This window comes from Poecilia latipinna, unplaced genomic scaffold (assembly GCF_001443285.1).
Source record: "Poecilia latipinna isolate Pla-1442-1.1 unplaced genomic scaffold, P_latipinna-1.0 Scaffold278, whole genome shotgun sequence".
NCBI classification, from domain to species: domain Eukaryota; kingdom Metazoa; phylum Chordata; class Actinopteri; order Cyprinodontiformes; family Poeciliidae; genus Poecilia; species Poecilia latipinna.
Window position 1 is genome coordinate 90,881 of NW_015112894.1, and position 20,244 is coordinate 111,124.

Here is a 20,244-nt window from a genome sequence, read left to right on the forward strand (position 1 = left end):
CCAGGGAGGAGCAGCAGGACATCCTGTCGGTATGCTTCTTGTATTTTTCTATGCTTATATTTATTCATGTCAGATTCAGGAGTTTTTGTCCCTAAGAAGATCCGGTTGATGTAGCTGATTGAGTGTGTCTGTGACAGGAGAGCTAAATGTGTGTGTTACAAACCTACCCAGCCTGCCGCAGGTGGTATAAGGTACGGTATACTGTGAATGCTGAGACGAATAGGCATCGGTCCACTTCTCGTTTGTCATATGAGATTCATTTCTCTTTTATTTATTGATTTATTTATTTTTTACACGTGTGAGTACAAATAAACTTTCTGTAACGTCGACATAAAAATGTGGTTTGAATTGCAGTATTAAAGGAGCTCCACAGCCACATTGTGCAGAAACGGGCAGCAAGCAGCTCAGATCTTTTTCTTTTTTTCTTTTTTTTTCAGATTCTCTTGTTATGCCGTTTCCCGTGTCCCCATCCTACCCATCCTGCACCTCTCCTGTGTAAAACAAAAAAAAACAAAAAAAAAGGCTTCTAAAATAAATGTCTTCCTTTCAAAGACGGATCACCAAAAGTATATATGCGAGATGCAGCACTGTTTGAACACGCTGACATGAGGATTGTGGTGTGTCTCTCTACACTGCTGTAATTTTTTTTGGACAAGGATAAGAATCCATTGCTTTTATTTGTGAGCTATTGTTTTAGGGGTTTTTACATAAGTGCCATGTCATGCAGTCTGCTCTAACCGTGCTTCACAAGGAGGGTCGTTCTAATCCACCAGAAACGCGACCGGCAGCCATTGCGAAACATATTTTTTAACAGAATTAGGAGCATTTTCCTGTGGCTGTGATTGTCCTGGTTTTGTGGCGGATATTAAGGCCACGCCAACATGTGCATTTGAAGTGTTTGCTTCCCACCACTTTTATGAAACACACAGGGGGATATTTACCACTATGTTTAAACAGAGAGCCAGAATTAGATAGGCAGCATAAACCATGACTGAAGACAGAAATATTGTGCAAACTTTGTTGACTTTATTGATGGTCTTACAAGTGTGTATGTCTTTGTTACTTTACAATACAACTTGCTGCTATGACATTAAATAAACCTCCAAACTTGCTGAGACAAACTTGATGTGGAATTGATGTGGATAAACCTGCAGGTATTTCTCTCTCTCTCTCTCTCTCTCTCTCTCTCTCCCTCTCCCTTTTTCTGTCTCACACACACAAGTTTGCATTTCTACCCATGATAAAACTTTGCATTGACTTCCATTTGTTTTAGTAACTGCATTTATGCCTAGCCCAGACAGTTTCCCTAACCCTTACCAGTACACTCCTAACCCTAGCCTTAACCATAAATCAAGGGATCCAGTGTATGCGATCAAGCTTTGGTTCCTATAAGGCCCATCAGTCTTCAGAAGTTTGGTAAATATGTCAGAAATGGTCCTTTATAGACAGCTAAACAAGTACACACACACACACACTGAGTGATCTCCAGACTTCCAGTGTCTGTCAAACCAGCACAGACAAATGAGGAGCACACTACATTCCCCATGTGCCAGCCCACCCCACATGGTGTAAGCGTGTATCTGTGGCCAACTCCCTCAATTGGCCCGCATCCGTCTGGCGACCATGACTAGGGGCCCTCAAGAGATTCCCAAAGAATCTGGGAGGAGATCACATAGGAAGTTCGGAAGCGGCCTTATAGAACCCGGACCAAGCCAGCAAAGTTAGGCCACCACCAGCAGAGGATGACTGAAAGACTCATCACTGAAGGTTCACCTTGTCTCTAAACCTGCAATGTCTGATTGGGAATAGCCCAAATCCCTTAACTCTCTCCAAACCACAGACCCTGTTGTACCCCACCCCAGGGCAGAACCCAAAAGCCCAGTACCCCTACAGTCAGGACCACCTCCGTGCCAGCATGCCCACACCCATCAAGCTCCTGATGTCGAGACCACAAAGTCTATACCTGCTACACCATTAAGGGGATGTTTCATTTATTAACTAATTCAGACATTCTCTCCACTGAAACATTACACAGAATAAACCATATGTGTCTTTTTGTTTTTTCGAGCTGGTTTTTTTTTTTGTTTTTATTTTATTTTTCATTTTTTGTAAGCTGTTGTTTTCCAACAGTTTGCTTTGAGGTTACGAAGTAACCAGAATGAGGGGTAGCCTGTAAAAGGCATGATAGGTTTTCAAAGCCATAGACAGATAAACAGTTCCAGAGAGCATGTCGATGGCAGCCAGGTAAATCTCACTTCCTGGGTGTTTAACTGGAGCTTTTCATTGATTATCTGTTCCCAGGCTTTTCCACAGATAACTTTGTATAATGTTGGATACTATATATTGCAAATACTTAACTCTTTGCACCTTCGGGAATATATAACCCCCTCTATGAAACATGGCACTGGTATCATTATGGTCTAGTAAGGCAAAGCTGGTATCGGCATAATACTTGGAGCTATAACTGCAGCCGAGGCTGGTTTTATAAACTTTGGGGAGTGAAATACAAATGCAAACCATATTTTTTGTGTTCTGATTTAAAAATAGTTTTGTCAAAATATTGAAAAGAAACAAAAACCAACAGGAATTGTAGTCATCATGTTCTGGCACTGTGTCGCCCTGCTATTCGTAAAACATTTCCTGGTTCCCCACAAATATTTTTTTGGGATGCAGCATTTGAAATTTCTCGTACAGCTGCCACCGAAAGATCACCAATTCGGAATTCATGCTGTGCCGCAGAAACAAAATGCGGAGATCCATGTAAATAATTCATGTGAATAAAAATAAAGGTTCATGCTCTAAAGTGAGGCTCCACGAAGCAGCAGCAGTGATGCAGGTCCTCCACTGAACAGAAACATGCATCTGCAGCCCAAATGCTGAACAATCTAAGCCAAGTTTTGGGAATGTGTATTTTTAATCTTTTGATTGGATCTTTGGATTTAGATCCAAACATTTGTGTATGGAAAGAATAAAATCATTAAATAATGTTTTCCTCCTTACAGCCATTTTGCAGTAAAACATCATTAAAACCGATTAGAGGGTGACAGATTTGAGACGGACCAGGAGGTTCACTACAGTAGACTGATTTAGATCAGAACATTATTGTTAAAATGACCCAGTCAAACCCCAGACCTGAATCTAACTGGGTATCTGTGAAGATGCTCTCAAGCTTGAGTTTTTTTTGCAAAGAGGAATAGTTTAAAAAAAATCTGAATTTACATGTGCAAAGCTGCAAGAGAGAAACAATTAAAGACTTGCAGCTGCAGCAAAAGGTGATTCTAGAAAGTATCGTCTGATTGGGAATACAAATGCCAAGCCAGCTTTTGTTTGTGTTTGCAAAATGTCTCCATGTTGAATTATCTTTCCCTTTTACAATTCTACACTACTTTGAGTTGGGGGAAGAAAATACAGTGAGGTTTGCGGTTGTGATGCGACAAAACGTGAAAAAGGTTTTAAGGGCGAGGGTAATTTTTCAAAGCACTGTCTCGGCCAATTCAATCTTCTTCGGTCTTCTGAACTGTAACGTGTGACAGCCTTGGTGGAGAATGACAGCTTTTTTTCTCTCCACATGTATATCTCCGAGTCCACAGTCGATGCTGCCGGAGCAGAGTTCACAGAGATCGGTCCCTTGGACACCATGTACCGAGATGGAGCCTGCTGTGATATATGAGACAGGAGGATGACGCACAGCACAATGATAGATGCTGCAGAACAAGGTTTCATGTGTGTTGCAGTTCTGTTCCCTTCGCCATCTTTATTTTCCCAATGTAGTGCATCTGCTTCTGCTGACTCGTTTAGAAATGGAATCGTTTTGATCCATGGTTCCCATCAAAGAAATGTTTTTTTTGTTATTTTTTATCAACCAAACATTGAACAACTACCTGTAAAAGCAAGCAATTGCAGCAACATCTCTGGAACCCTTTGACTGATATTGACTGGTGAGAAATGCAAACCCAACAAGAGCTGGAAAAAAAAAGCTGTAACATTTAAATGTTACAATACCTCTGGTAAATGTAAAGTAAATACCACTTTTCAGTGTCAGCAGTAGTCATAAGTTCCATATAATTTCCAGTGATATAATTGATCCTGGACACTAGTTTTGAATAGCTTTTGAAAAGGTTTTAGAGTTGCACCGATCATAATTTTGCAGACAATGTCCCATCTCCGATTTTTGGTGTAACAAATTCTGATCATTTAGCTTTACAGTTTAGAAACCATAAAACTATATAAGAAAAATAGTTTTCAATGTGTGTGTTCCCGTTTTCCTGCTCTAACTCTGTGCTCTAAAACAGAGTTTGACCATTGTAAAGCCAAATTAAAACGATTAGCTGTTTTTAGCATTTCAGGTTAACATTTAGCATGACTAGCCTTGCTAAAATGACAGTCTTTGTGTGCATACCATTAAGAATGAGTAACAGCCTGTGTGAAATCGTAAATGACACGAATCATCTCCAAACCAATCCTGTTCCATGACAGATATAAGTTGAAAGCTTATGACAAAAACAGCAGCTTCAAGCCTTCTTGTTATCTCTTGAAGCAAGGCTCACTTTGATGCAGTTTGAAAGGCCAAATGTACAACATAACAAAGTTAGAGTTTCTTGTTGAAAATCAACAACATCAAAGTGCTTTGTAGACATCTAGGTTTAATTTAATAGATATTGGGGTTAAACGTTCATCTAGAATTGATTTTAGACATTTATTAAGTCTGAACACAGACTGACTTGTAGTCAGGTTGCATCTTAATTTCAGGTCACCTTCTGTAATGAGCAAATAAAAAAAGTTCAAGACTAAGTATAGGGTTTTTTTTTTCATGTGAAAACTATCATGTTCTTGTTTGCTTGTCTTTTTGCTATCCTGTCCATTGTTTCAGTCACCCCACGAGATGAAGCTGATTGCCTACAAGTTCCTTGGCAGTTCTGCTCTACACAACCGAAACTTCAAGAACGTCTTTGAACTGCGTGAGTGAATTTTCAAAATAAGGACTTCATGTGCTGTCAAAGCAGACATGACAAGGACAGGGGTCATTTTTCACACAGCAGTCATATTGGTAAAATGGTTCACACAGCATCATAATTAAGAGAAATAAAGGCTTTCAACATCCATCCGTGTGTAATCATTCACTATATTCATGCAGTTTTAAAGTTCCTAAATAAAATGATTTTTCAATAATATTCTGACTTTTTTTTTGGGACTGGACTAAACTTTTGTAACATAACATTAGAGCTAATCACCATAAACAAGCACTGGAGCCTTATTTAGCTAAAAAAAAAGAAACATGTACTGAGTCATAAGCTACAATGAGAACTACCCCTAAAAAAACAAAGAACTTAACTTTCTGGTGTACAACATGCAAGTTGTTTACTTTGGTGACGCCAAAATGGGCGTTCCGTGGCTGGGTCGCTAACTCACAGAGCAGCTACGGAAGCCGTCGTGTTTACGCAACAAGGCAGCCAGCGAGCTTCCTGAAAATGGCCAGCTGGGGAAAGTTCACCGCCGTCTTTAGGAATGTGGCCAGGAGCTCTCGGGTTCTGAAGAGTTCTACAGCATTCCGTGCTATTGGTTCCGGTGTTTTGGGCTCTGTCGTTGGAACCGGGGGTCTCTGTTATTACTACTATCACCATGCTAACGTCAGGACTTTACCCTTCACTGTTCTTGCAGAGGAAGAAAAAGTGAGTACACATCCCGTGGAGATTTATTTTGATAGAAAATACTTCACCGCTTTATTCGTTTTCCGGTCTGAAAGATTACCACAAACTGCGAAAAAGAAGTAGACATTACTTTTTAAGAAGGCGTAAATACTAAGTTATGTTACCTAGCGCCCTCTAGTGGCGCTTAGAGGGCGTTTAGTACATAGATTGTAAAAAACAAAGTTGTCTTCATTTGTAGAGTTTATGGGTAAGTGTAAGTTTAAAATGAAGTTTAAAATGGAACAAACTTTATCTTAAATTTACTCATAGCTAGATGTTTCTTTATCGTTTAGGTAAAAACTGTGTGCCTGGTTGGTGCCACAGAGGAAATGTTTAGTGTTTAGATCAGTATGACAGAAACTTTCAGATCATTTTGCCCCTTTGTTCAGTTGCAGGAACCTGCAGCTCCTCAGCTGTCGGCCAGAAAGATTCGTTTCATCCAGTTTGCCTCAGTGATGTACGATATGGAGCCCTACATGACCCCGAGGGACTTCCTGTTCTCCGTCATGCTGGAACAAGTAGATCGTAAGCAGCACACATTTACTACACACACCCACAGACACACACACCTTGTAATATCCCTACTCCCTATGTGCTCGCAAACAGCACTTCAAACCACTTAACCTGAGTAACAACAATCCTACCCTATTTAAATTATTGTCCTGTTTGCTCCAGTAAATAACATAAGAGTTACGTTCAGTTTTCTCTGTAATCCAAAACTCTATTTAATCTGTTTTAATCTCTTTCAGGATAATTACTCTTTCAAAATGTAGTTTGCTGGTAGCGTTTGAAAAACAAACAGTATTTATTGGAGAGCAGATGGGATTTCCATGCTGACGTACTTTACACAAACCAAATAAATTAGCTTCATAATCAGTGATCATAAATATTGTTACCATTGTTCAACTAGGCTTTAAAACCCCCCCAAATAAAATCATTCTTAATCTATAGAGTATTATCACATTATCATGCGTGTTTTCACATTATATTCTAATGATTATTTTAGCTATCTATTAATCTATCAATTATTCTTATGATTAATCCATTAATTGGATTTTAAAAAATTTGAACATCTGCAGAATTTTCATTTGCCCACTTTAGCCTTTTTATACAAATTAGAAATGTACTAAAAGATGAAAAGCAGATCATAACATTTCTTTTTTTAAAATAAGAAAATAAACATTCGGCGTATCATTTGTAGAAAAAGATGCATCTGCAGTGTAAGAAACACTTCTAACATCAACATGTCAAAAGCAATATTTTTTTGCTTGGCATCAATTCTCTGTTTGGTCTGTTTTTTTTTTTTTTTTTTTTTTTTTTAGGAAAGCTCCAAAAGAGAATCTTAACAACAGAGGTATGTTTACAGCTTCACTGTGTGAAAACTGTACATGCAGGGCACAGTGCTGGGGGTTTTGTGGTGACGGTATCTGTTTCCTGCTGCGCTCTTGGCAGGACGTGAACAAGATGTTGGCGGCTGCCGCAAAAGCTCGTCCCGGCAGCGATCTGTTCAGAAACCTAGGAGACAACGGTGAGCTCTCCGGCCTTCTGCTGCACATCTGAATGTTTCTGCTCTGTGGCCTGAGCTGTTCATATCCACGTTTCTATGGTGATGTTCACTTTTTTTTTTCTTTTTTTTTCTGTCGGCTAGATTCTGTTTGTCTAAAGACTGTAAAGTGTATTTGTGTGTGTGCCTTGCAGGTTTAATATCCTACACAGAGTATCTCTTCCTGCTGACCATCATGACCAGTAAGTTGACTTTGCTGTGTTCATGATCTTGTGGTTTTATTTGAAGCTGGACAATCTATCAGCAGCTTTGCTTCCATTGACCTTATAATTGTGCGTATTGGACTTTGGGACATACATTCTCTTAATGGGAGCACTCCAGTTTAAAAAAAAAAACAAAAAAAACTTTGCTTAAAAAAAGTTTTACACTTGGATGAGGTGGTTTTCTCGACAGTATCAAAATTTATTTACTGTATTTTGCAAACCTGCAATTGAAAAACATTTTTTTTTTCGTCACATGACAACGTTAAAGGGTTCGTAGAGGAGCGATGATGTATTGACTTCCTGATGACAGAGTTTCAGAAAGAACAAGAGTTTTTAAAGAGACAGATGGACAATTCCTAACATTAAATTACAAAGTCAAATTTCTTTAAAGCCATATTTGATATCTGTAGCATTTTTATAACAACTGAAGTTAGCCAAATAATGTCAGTTTTCATCAAAAAACTTGAAAATCGGAAAAAGAAAAAAAAAACTCAGAAATTTTTAGATCAATCTGACATTTTCCAGAAAATAATTTGGAAATGTCTGAGTGTCAAAAATTCAACATTTTTTTCCTAGAAAATATATCTTAAAATTTCCAAGTTTTCTCCAGCAAATTTTTTTTGACTTTTCATACTCTGAACTTTCCAGGTTTTTTTTTTTTTTCTAGAAAATCTCTGAGTATTATTTCAAAATTTTAAAAAGTTTTTCTGGCAAATCTTTTTACTCTTGGAGCTCAGGAATGTCTTTGTTTTTTTCATGAGAACGTCTGGAGGGTTTTTTTCTTCAGAGGATATTTGCTCCTCTCTATGTTCTACCCACAGTGGTCCCAATATGCTGTCGTAGGTAATCAATTCCTGAACGAGATGATTGTCTCTCTTGCAGAGCCGCGGACCGGGTTTCACATAGCTTTCCAAATGCTGGACGTGGACGGCAACGAGCAAGTGGACAAGAAAGAGTTTCTTAAGGTAAGACTTTGCTTGGTAAAAGAAAAGATCAAATATAAGACTTTTTTTTTTTTTAGATGACGAACTCTGTAATTACTTTACGCAACAATATCAGTGTGTCAATATTTCAAATCTTTGTGTGCACTCAAATGTGAAAATATTGCCCCTTTAATGCTGCCGAGATCTCTGCTGATGCTGCCGCAGCTGTAAGTATGGACCGGGCTCCATGTGAAGGTGAGGCAGAGCTGCATTCCTGTCGCTTCGACTGTCCTTTATCTGCCTTGTGTTTGAAGCAGAAAGCTTTTCGGTTTTATTTGTTTGAAGCCACCTGGCGAGTTTTTGGTTCCGAGCAGACTTCTCCCGTCTGCCGCTCAGCTTAGGCCTCAGCTACCTTTTGTCTCATTGGGAGGCATGTTGGCCTGTGTTGCAACCTGTGTGTCATGTTCCGACATGGCGCAGAAAGAACAAAACATCCAGCAAGAAGCAGCAGTGCATGGATTTTGATGGTGGTCCTGCTTTTTACCACTACTTTTTGCTTTTGCCTTGACTTTTTTTTGTTGTTTTTTAGTTAAATGCAATGAATCTGTGTTTTGTTGATTCTGAGAGTGGAAAGAAGGACGTAGAGCTCATATTAGCTCCCCGAGTAGAGGGAGAAATCTAGTGCCTTACAAAAGTATTCACATTCCATGAACTTTTTCACAATGTGGGTCTATAATATGACTATAAGTTTCAATACATTTTCTAAATTGGAATTAGAAAATAAATTTGCTTAATAGAAACATGCTCATTTAAAGAAAAAAAAAAAAAAAAGCAAAGTTTTTCCAAAAAAAAGGGTTTTTTGAGCTGTTTTAAAATTAGTGCCTTTGGTAAAACTGCGATGGAAACTTTTTCCCATCACACAGCTCGTGGGATTGCTACTACTGGCAAAAAGACGAAGACAACTGGGAATAGTTGGAGGATGACGGCATTTATTAAGGACTCATCGCGTGAACAAACGTGTTCACGTGTGATTTTTAATCACGTTTCTTATTTAATGGAAACACCGCAATTGCGAAATTGCGTTTTCTTTTTGACTCTAGTGGAATATCGACAAAGTTTTGCGCACATTTGTAATAGAAATACTGCTAACGTGGCATTTAACTCTGTAGTGGAAGAAAAACGACGCGTGGTTTTCAACATAGAGTCACAGTTCAAGAAATCTGAAGGAGGGAAATTTTGTTTAGAAACTTCATAATTCATTCTGTTTATGGTTCTGGTTCTCTGTGTGGTTTTTATTTGCCTTTTACTTATTGTTTTTGCTTGTGTTTTATTTTGGATATTCAACATAATTTCCAGTTCCAGTGTTACGTGTTCCTAAATAAAGTAAATTTTATTGGTATTTGAGAGAGCAAACTTGTATTATTATGCCAGTATCAATATAATTGACATTTGTGGGTTCTGTGTGGCAAAAATGTTAAAAGTCCGAGGGGTGTGAATACTTTTGCGAGAAAAAGTCTTGCTAGAGAGATTTAGCAAATACAAAATTCTGTGTTCAGTGGATGTTGGTAATGAGCTGGATGAAATGTGAGTGTGTGTGAACACATGAGGTTTCTATGGTTTCGAGTTCATGACAAAACTGAATTGAATTGAATGAATGAAAAGACAATGTTTTCATTTTCTGCCGAAGCTCAAGAACATCATCGGCAAAAGTAAACTGAAACCTCCGAAGGACGTGGCAGAGGTGTGTGTGCACATCTTATTAGCTTTTCTCGTGCATCGTTATCAGTTTCTATAGTAACAGGACAATTCGTGGGTGATTCCAGAAAGCGGCAGAGGAAGGGGCGGCTGTAAACACGTCACTTCAGGCGTACTTCTTTGGAAAGCGAGGAGAAAACAAGCTGAAGTACCAGGAGTTCCACAGGTAGGAGAACCAGGATCTCGTCAAGTCACCAACATTTTGGATGGAGATGATGATGGCACAAAACTCCTTGCAATTATTTCTAAAGTTGCGCCACAAAGTAAGTGATCTTGAGTTCAAAAACTCACAAAACAATGGCAAAATCCCAGAGGGACGGATTCTTGATTACATGAAGATCACTAGAAAATTTTTTGTTATGTTCTGATACATAAAATCTGAAAGATTCCTGGGTTTTGGTTGGTTGTTGTTTTTGTTTTGTTTTTTCACTATCACCAGCTTTGTTCCCCTTACAAATTTGTGCAAAACTTTGTCAATATTCTGCTAATATTCTGCTAAACACAATTTTTCTAAAAATCCTTAACTTGCATAGCAGAACCCGTTGCATGTTTGGAGCTACGGTAGGGTTCCCCTCCAGTTGGACCTCGGGGTCTCGGCCCGTCCCAGCTCCTGTAAACAATCTCTGTCGTACAGATTCATGGAGGACCTGCAGGCTGAGATCCAGGAGATGGAGTTCCTGCAGTTCTCCAGAGGCATGGACACCATGAGAAGGGAAGACTTCGCCGAGTGGCTGCTGCACTACACCAACGAAGAAGACAACGAGATCTACTGGGAGAACATGAGAAAGAAGATCCCAGCCGGTCAGGTACGGAAACTTCGTCCTCCGTCAGGACGAGACTCGCGTGGATCAACAGTCAACAGGCGCGTTTCCCCTTCCAGAGCATCACATTCGAGGAGTTCAAAGCCTTCTGCCTGTTCACCAACAACCTGGAGGACTTCGCCTTCTCAATGAAGATGGTCACCGAGGCCAACCGTCCTGTGGGGATGGGTAAGGCCTCGCCGTTGGGTTGGGATGAGCAGGTGCATCTACTAAACGGTTCATCCATTACATGAAAGCGTCCTCCTCGTTCTTTTGATACAGCCCAGTTTAAGCGAGCCGTGAAGATCGCCACGGGCCACGAGCTGTCAGAGAACGTTCTGGACACGGTGTTCAAACTCTTCGACGTGGACGGAGACAACTGCCTGAGTCACAAGGAGTTCATGGGGGTAATGACGGACAGAGTGCTGCGGGGTCTGAAGGTGAGCTTCCACTTTCATTTCTATTTTTTTTTATACTGCAGATGTTTATCGGCGGTTCTGATTAGTGCGGTTTTCTGGTACCATCAACCAAACTTTTTTTTTTCTGTAAAGTCACTAAGTTAGCACCGGTGGGTTGACTATTGGTAACCACATGGGTCAAATCCTGCCAAGGTTATTCCACCAGAATACAGCCTCGTAACGATCAATTTAAAATTTTTATCATCCCTCTTTGATAAGGAATTGATACAAACCTGTTAGTCCTCTGCCAGGTGTAGCATTTTGCATTTTGTACAGAAACATCACAACTTTATTTTCTACTGAGTCAGTTGGTTGCACTTGATTTTATTTATTGATATGATGGGTTACAGGACTGAATATAAATACATCCCACACTTTTCAGATTTTCTCCCCTTCACATCTATACACTATTTTGTGTGGGCCTGTCACCCAGTAAAATGAGGAGTTCCATTATATTTGAGTAAACTGGTGATGGTTGATCCTTTATTATTTTGCTCTTGGATATTTGTGAAGTTTCTTGCTGTAAGAGAAATTAAAAATAGGGCTTTTACTGGAATGATACCATTGTGAAAATGTGCCATAATCCAAATTAAATATTAAATGTTTTTTTGTGTGTGTGTGTGTGTGTATGTGGGTGTGGGCACACGCACGCAACTTTTATGGTTTAAATGTTTAAATGGCATTGGATTTTTATTCTGGGATATACCGGAACAGAATAATTAAAAATAAGTAGTTGAGAGGCTACATGTTCAGCTTCACCTCCTCCCTCTGGTTCACGGTGAACTCGTCTCCTGACTGCAGGTGCAGCATCAGACCGGCATCTCTGGCTACTGGAAGTGTGTGAAGAGAGAGACCCTAAAAGGGGCCAAGGAGGCCCTGGGAGACACCGGCTGCCCCATCTGACATGTTCACACGTCCGCCCACTGCATATGGTTATGTTTTATATTATTGAACAAATGGTGTGAGTGAGATTCTACATCTATGCACATAAAAATATAGGATAATACCACTGCCTTATCTGAAATCTATGGAAGCTCATTTCTGTCATGAAAGAGAAAAAAATCAAAGCCCAAGAATAAAAAATAAATGACAGGAAGTCATAGTTTTGACTTTCAAATTCATAATTATGAGAATCGGAGTCATAATTTTGAGGTATATAAACACAATTCTGAGATATAAAGTCATAATTATGAGATAGTAGAGTAAGCCTCTGTAGAGAAACAGCATGACTATCGATCTCATAATCTGAACATCTTATTTTGAAAGTTGAAATTCTAACTTTGACTCATAATTATGAAGTTGAAAGTCAAAATTCTGACTTCTCTTGACTTCCTGTTGGGCTTTTACATTTCTTTCACGGCAGGAATGAGCTTCCGTAGAAAACGCATTCACACTCCAGCTAAAGTGTAGGGTTTTGTCATTTACAAGCATTTCACATAGGAACTAGCTGATCATTTTTGCATCCAGGATATATATACACATTTGTACTTAATCAGGTTTAAAGTTTCCAATCACTTTTTCCTTGCAAGTCAGAATGTATTAAACATGGCTGAAATGTCTATATTTGAACTGAGTGCATGTTTACAGTGCCACTAGTAGTTTTTTAATGTCTGGTGTGGAGATTTTCATGTTTCTTGTCAGCACTTAAATAAAGTTTCCCCACAAATCCACCTGAAGTCTTAATCCTTTGAAATCAGAAGCAAAGGAGTAAAGCAGCTGTGACTATTTAGTCCTTTATTGTAGAATTGACCTGTTCAGATCACATAAGTGTGGGTTAACCATTCGATGTGATGCTAATTATCTTACCATACATAGAATTCAAAAAGTAAATAGACAAAACAAGCATACATCTGTGATAGATGGACTAATTAGTGACTGATGCCAAAGGTTATCAGTGAATACAGCATACACAGCTACAATAAAATTACACTGAGCATGAAGCCATCTTTGGTCTTCTTATCACTATAAACAAATACATAGAAATTTGTATTGTATCAAAAATAGAAATTACATAGCCATATTGAAAGGAAGTTCACATTTGAAACATACAACAGAAGAATACCTACGAGACATAATGTGGGATTACATTTTTTTTGCACTCCTTGGCTTTAAGGACCAAATGGGGTTTTGTGTTCAACATTCGATTTTTTTTTTCCTTTTTTTCTCTCTAAAGAAGTGCATTACTTTAGCCAAGTCATCAATCAATAACGCTGTCCTGCATCGGCTTAATACACAATGCAACATTTAGAACAAACCAAGAAGGGAAAAAAAAAAAAAAAAAAAAAAAAAAACAAAAATCAGATTGTCAGACAAACGTGTGTGCTTTCTGTCCTGGGCTGTTAGAGCCACATGTAGCGAGGAAGAACGGCTGATCTGAGCCTCCGCCTCTTCCTCACTGGTGACTTTTCTTGTCTTTGCTAACTGATCCTGGTGTAGTTTGTCCTCCTGGAGCTTCGGACTTTCTCTGCTTATGAAGGCACGCTTGATGAAATGCAGCCGAAGTGGACCTCTGCTCGAGATAAAAAGGGAAGTGCTTTCAAAGTGTTTGATCCCCTGGAGAAAAAAGGACAATAGATGGAAAACTTAATATAAAGAAAATAAAACGGGTTTAGTTTCACACAGGTTGGTTTCAGTAGAGGCAGAGTTCTCCATGCTACTATTGTACAAATACTTAATTTCACTATGAATTCCTGGCAGCCATTCTTATAAAACAAAGCCAAATGAAAGCCTGCATAGACGGAGACAGCGGAAGAAGAAAGGTTATAGACAGACGAAGGAATGGATGGATAAATTAGTTTTTATGGTTTTGGTTTTCAATGTGTGGAGTTCTGTAATGCCCGAATGTGAAGGTGAGGCCCAACAGACAGACTTACACAAGCGGCGCCTTACGGCTTTTGCCATGACGCTCCACTTGATGCATAAATACACTGCTCAAAAAAATAAAGGGAATACTCAAATAACACATCCTAGATCTGAATGAATGAAATATTCTCATTGAATACTTTGGTCTGTACAAAGTTGAATGTGCTGACAGCAAAACCACACAAAAATAATCAATGGAAATCAAATTTATTAACCAATGGAGGCCTGGATTTGGAGCCACACACAAAATTAAAGTGAAATGTTCCCTTTATTTTTTTGAGCAGTATATAAAACTTTCTTAGAATTTTTTTGGATTTATTTCAAATAGAGAGGGGGAAAAAACGAGACAAAATGGTGGAAGTGGGAAGGTTTAAAAGGAGATTTGAGTAGAGGAGGGAAACGAGTAAATAAAACAAAAGTCAACAAGTCGGCCTCTAAACCTGCAAAAAGAGAAAAATAAAAAGTGAAACCACAACAAACTAATAATTTGGTTTTTATTATGAATGCACACTATAACAGCTGATATTTCCATATTGTTGCAGTTTGTTTCTTTAGGGTGAGTGAATAACGTGACCGGTGACAATGATGCAGGATTGTGGGTAGTTTAACTGAAGCAGTGGAGACAGTAGACAAAGGTATTGATAGAACATTTAAATGATTGGACAAGAAACATCAGTGAATTAAAATTAATTCAATTTACAATCAGATTAATATTTTTTGAAGAGAAATTTGTTTACAGACACTTTATAATCCATATTGTTTACAGTTTTGATTGTGTGCTTCTCATTTCTGTTTTATTCATCTTTTTGTGTTTTACTTTGGAAATATAAAATATCTTCCAGTTCTACCGTTACATGTTTTTTTATAGAGTTAAAAGTTATTGGTTTTTGTCAGGGCAAATTTGCATTATTATGTCATCAGTATATTTTTTGCAAAAACAATATCGCTTATCGCAATAATTACAGGGACAATTTACCTTCCAGCAAAATTTGCGATTGTGGCAGATCCAACTCTGAATAAATGATAAAAGTAAAAACTAGTCATGAACCATTTTTATATTTGAATGGATGCATATTTCTCCAAGTGTCCAAACAAATCAGTGATAACATTTTAATTTGTGATGCTTAAAATCAAAACTAAATGCCACTGAAATCTATAAAATCAATTAATTCCTTGGTTTAAGCCATTTTCTTTTTTTTTAATGATTCCAGAAGTGAAAACCGCTCTGTCTTTAAGGATGGAGCGACTGTTCAGCGGCTGGACTGCATGAGGCGCTCAGAAAGCCGTTTTCTACCTGGTCTTTGAATGCACCGCAGCATTGCTCTACAGGATGTTTTCAATGTGGAAGTTTACACAAAGTCAGGAAGAGACAGTGGTATTCCTGATATCTGGATGCTGTTCAAAAATGGAAAAAAAAGAAAAAGAAAAAAAAAACTTCCAATGAAACAATCAGGGAAGATGGTGCTGAAAGAAAACAGTCTTCCTCTACAACGCCATCTACTGGACGCCATCTATTTTAATTTTTAAAACTGGAAAAATTGAACATATTTGTTTTTGACTAAATGTTTGGACCATTTATAGGTTCTGATAAATGCTCTGTTAAAACTGTCAGAGTGTGAAATGTCCAACTTCAATATAATTCTCGTAATGACGAGCAGTTCATCACTTTCAATTATTTTATTTTTGCATGCGTTATTATATGTAAAGTAGGGACGGGCATTCATTCTATTGCTTATCATTTATAGTAAATGTATAAATGATTTATCAATGTCATGATAAATTCTAATTATTGATGTTTAAAGCCTCAAAACTGTCCATATTGTAAGGACTGTTAGTTTTTACTACTTTCTCCATTTATTCAATGAGCGTGTCAATAAATAATACATTTTAAAATATGATTAAAAGCGGTTACTGTGTGCAGTCGACTCAAGTACTTCAAATAACCCTTTTATGACTCTGGTGTCCGAAAAAAAGCATATTACAAATGAATATGTTTTTCAAGAGTAGGATGTGAGTTTCTGTTGCTATCCAGTTTTTGTCACAGAGCAAACATGAACACTTTTTTATGTTTCGTTTTAAAGTTAAAAGCAAAATAATCGTCCATATTTGCTGTGTATATTAGTGTAATTGAAGGGAACGTGTTTTTTGTGTTTTTAATGTCAAAAGTTTTTTGTTTTTTTCCTTGAATATGAGAAAACCTGGAAGACTGAGAATCTTCCAGGTTTGGTTTGACACAAAGCATTTTCTTTCAATTCTTTGGAAACCTGCTCACAGTCTTTTATATTGGCTTCATGGGCATTTTCCCAGGGAGGCATGAGAAATGGGGGCGTGGGACCCAAAAACTAGAACATAAAATATATCTCATCTGTCAGTTTTCCCCAAAATGTACTTGTATGCATGTGTAGTGGAGTAAGTTTCCCTTAGTTGCTGTTGATTACTGGGAAAATACATAGCCTAGTTTGTGCTGTGATTAATTTCTTGCATTTTAATTGATTGGAGTGCGGCAGAAGGAGGCAGATGCCCAGGGCGCCATTCCTGCAGATACCACAACAGCTTGCACATTTATTTTTCAAGCTTACAAAGTTAAGAATAGTAATAAATCGTGATTAATCTGATTAAATTTGATTAACCCCACTAATATTTTTATAAAAAATAACCATTAAGTCATAATTTTTGCATTTCAGGCTCAAACAAAATCTAATTAGGTATGTTATATTTAATTTTTAGTTTTTGTCTAAGTATCTAAGCTTCCCATCCCTAACTGGCTTCAACCTCATAACTTAGTGGTTTGAGACCAGACTGATGTGACACAGGGTTTCCTGTCCATCTTACCATTCACCATGACAGGTCGGAGACGTCGGGAGGTCAGCGGGGGGTCACTCCTCCTTCTTTACCGTCACGTCTCCATCTCCGGCCAGGATGGTGGAGATCTCGCCCTGCATGAAGGCCCAAGGCACGTTGGATCCGGCCAGGGGGCAGCGCTCCCCGCTCGGGCAGTACACCTCCCCTCCCTGGCCCTGGCTGCGGATGAACGCTCGGGTGCAGGGGAAGCAGAACTTGTGGTGAGGGACGGAGGGACACTGGACAAAGTGTGTGTCCTCCAGGCGCTCTCTGCAGAGCGTGCAGCAGAGCAGGGTGCCCTGCGTGCTGCTCGTGCTCTCCCCAGTGTTGGTGTTGCCGCTCGGCCCCACCGCACTCATGCCCTGGCCCATGGCTGCCTGGGAGGCCGAGGTGGAGGCGGTGGACGGGCTACTGCTGGTGGAGCGACCTGCTGCCGAGGAGTGGGCTGTGGACATGCCTGGGCTGTCTCTGGGCATCTGGCTGGAGCTCAGGCTGTCTGTGACGCCCATCAGGGCCGAGATGGGCGACGGCTGGCTGTGGAGACGCGGCGGCCCTTCTTGAGGTGCCGCCATGCCGGGCAGAGGCTCCGTGTAGGCGCTCCGGGCCCAGGACTCCCTGGCCGAGTGGTCGGGTCTCCCGTCGCTCTCGCCGTTTTCCGAGCCAGGAGAAGCTTTGCGGCGTCTGGTCGTGCTCTTCGCCGGACCCGGGCGGCCTGTCGCTGCCAATGACAGCACCGGGTCTGGCTGGGGCAGGACCTCTGGAATGGGTGGCTCCTTGAACATCCTCACGCCGTCGTTCAGGAGCTCGGACAGCCCACGCCAGTCCCCGGTACCCTGCCGCTTCTCGTACTCCACGTATCGCAGGCCGGAATTCACAGCTTTGCCTGCATCTTTCGCCGAATCCCGGAACATCTGCCGGACCAGGTCCGGGATCCCTGAGTAGATGATCCCGGAGCCCACGGGATACTCAATGAAGATCTTCAGCTCAAACTCTGGAGTTGTGCTGGCGTCGAAAGCCAGGACGCGGCCCTGGAGGTTGTGGTCTTTCCTGAAGCGGACGTTGAAGGGGATGGAGTTGCTCAGGGCCACCAGCACGTCTCGCACCGCTTTGGGTCGGTTCGGCCAGCCTTCCACCCGGTTTCTGGCCACTTCGTTCAATTCGGCCATCACCTCATTGTTCCTCCACACTGCTGGATCTATACCCACAAGGGCAGAGGTGCTGGCGCCCACTCCCAGAGACACCGCCTGCCTTCTGCCACCCTCACTCATGATGGGCCCGGCTGAGACCGCGATGGGTGTGCTGGCAGTTCGGGAGCCCGATAATGGGGCTAAAAGACCGTGAGGAGCCGCCACCAACCCCTGAGCTATCAAGGCGTGAGAGATGGTGCTGTGGAGCCCGGGCACTGCACCGGTCACAACCCGGCGGGTGTTCGGGCTCTGGCGGCTTCCCTCCGATAAAGCCACGTCCTCAGCTCGGTGCAAGCCGTTGGGGAGCCGGGAAGACACCCCATATTCCCCCCTCCCCCTGTCTACGCGCTCACTATGCTGCCGCCCCGTTTCGACGGTCCCCACCGAACCGGGTTTGCTCTGCTGGGGTCCGGGAGACCTGCCGTCTAACACCCCGTGCGTGCTCTTCAGCTGCCGCGCCGTTTCGATCAGGAGCTCAATCCGGTCCGCGCCGTCGTAGTTGACACATCCCCGGCACACCGCTTCGCTGAACTCCCACAGCATGGCCCACGGCATCTTGGGCAGATCGCAGAGGTAGCACCACTGCCGTCTGGAGGAAGGCTGCGAGGCGGAGGACATGTTGTTTACAGGCCCGACTCTAAACTTTCTTCCCTCGGAGGCCTACACGATACAGTCTGCGGTTCTCTGATAATTCTCAGTCTTGGGACACCGAGGACCACATGCCACGTTTTACCCGACGAAAATACAACAAAAACTAAGCTCGGAAGGCGGTTTTTGGCGACAATACTTAACGTTAGCGACGTCTTCTTTTTCGGTTTGTTCGTGTCGGTCTGTGTGGAAGGAAGTAAAATGTTACGAGACACCGGAAACACCTACGCGCTTGGCGCGCGAAGCATTTTGGGAAGTGGTGTTTTTAGAGCGAAGCCACCACTTCGCTGAACTCGTTGGTAGAAAAATGGAGAATATTCGCAACACGAAGAGGAAAGAAGAACTTTGGTCACTTTAATTTTTACATGATTAAATAATCATTATTATCTACGGGCTCCGGTGGCCACGACTTGTTATAATTAAGTCGTTCTCAAGAAATAAGTCGTGGCCACTATATATAACCAGATGGGACTTGTACATAAATAAATGGAGGTAAAAGTATAATACACAAAACTAACTTAAATTTAATAAATAAATAAATACTAAAACCATTGCTATTGACTAAACCGATGCGCATTGTCAGAAATTATTTCAGATATAGATCTATATCTCTCTCTCTATATATCCATCCATTTTCTTACACCAAGGGTGTCCAAAGTCGGTCCTCGAGCGCCGACATCCTGCATGTTTTAGTTCTCTCCCTGGTTTAACACACCTGCATCAAATGATGGCTCATCATAAGGCCTAAGCAGAACACTGACTTGCTGAGGAGTTTGTTACTCCCACTAGGGAGAGAACTAAAACATGCAGGATGCCGGCGCTCGAGGACCGACTTTGGACACCCCTGTCTTCAGTGGCGCAAAAAGTGGGTATGCAGCGCATGCAACGCATAGGAGCGCAGCACCAGAGGGGGCGTCAAAACCCCGTCTGGAGGGGGCGGCGCGCCGATTATGTAGCCCATTTCCTGCACACGCCTTTGCACGGTGGCTCTGGATGTTTCTTCTCCAGACTCAGTCCACTGCTTCCGCAGGTCCCCCAAGGTCTGGAATCGGCCCTTCTCCACAATCTTCCTCAGGGTCCGGTCACCTCTTCTCGTTGTGCAGCGTTTTCTGCCACACTTTTTCCTTCCCACAGACTTCCCCACTGAGGTTCCTTGGTACAACATGCTGCGAACAGCCTATTTGTTCAGAAATTTCTTTCTGTGTCTTACCCTCTTGCTTGAGGGTGTCAATGATGGCCTTCTGGACAGCAGTCAGGTCGGCAGTCTTACCCATGATTGCAGTTTTGAGTAATGAACCAGGCTGGGAGTTTTTAAA

General features: G+C 41.1%; 2 protein-coding genes across 3 annotated transcripts; one reads left to right on the forward strand and one right to left on the reverse strand.

The window, feature by feature from the left end:
• The first annotated feature begins 5,391 nt into the window (after window positions 1–5,391).
• micu2 (mitochondrial calcium uptake 2) lies at window positions 5,392–12,452 on the forward strand. Its single transcript, XM_015033734.1, has 12 exons — window positions 5,392–5,669; window positions 6,077–6,212; window positions 7,010–7,041; window positions 7,140–7,215; window positions 7,386–7,433; window positions 8,337–8,419; window positions 10,065–10,118; window positions 10,201–10,298; window positions 10,767–10,938; window positions 11,013–11,121; window positions 11,215–11,372; window positions 12,192–12,452. The coding sequence occupies exons 1-12, from the start codon at window positions 5,469–5,471 to the stop codon at window positions 12,291–12,293; spliced, it is 1,269 nt and encodes a 422-aa protein (XP_014889220.1). The 5' UTR covers window positions 5,392–5,468; the 3' UTR covers window positions 12,294–12,452.
• A 655-nt stretch (window positions 12,453–13,107) lies between these two features.
• Window positions 13,108–19,160, reverse strand: LOC106948189 (interferon regulatory factor 2-binding protein 1-like). 2 transcript variants are annotated; one of them, XM_015033732.1, is made up of 2 exons: window positions 17,085–19,159; window positions 13,108–13,943 (listed from the first exon to the last, which is right to left on the reverse strand). In XM_015033732.1, exon 1 carries the CDS (start codon window positions 18,896–18,898, stop codon window positions 17,129–17,131), a length of 1,770 nt encoding a protein of 589 aa, XP_014889218.1. In that variant the 5' UTR covers window positions 18,899–19,159; the 3' UTR covers window positions 13,108–13,943; window positions 17,085–17,128. The 2 variants fall into 2 exon arrangements, with proteins under 2 accessions (XP_014889218.1, XP_014889219.1); XM_015033733.1 differs by lacking the exon at window positions 13,108–13,943 and adding an exon at window positions 14,799–15,647 and having other exon boundaries at window positions 17,085–19,160.
• Between the last annotated feature and the right edge of the window lie 1,084 nt (window positions 19,161–20,244).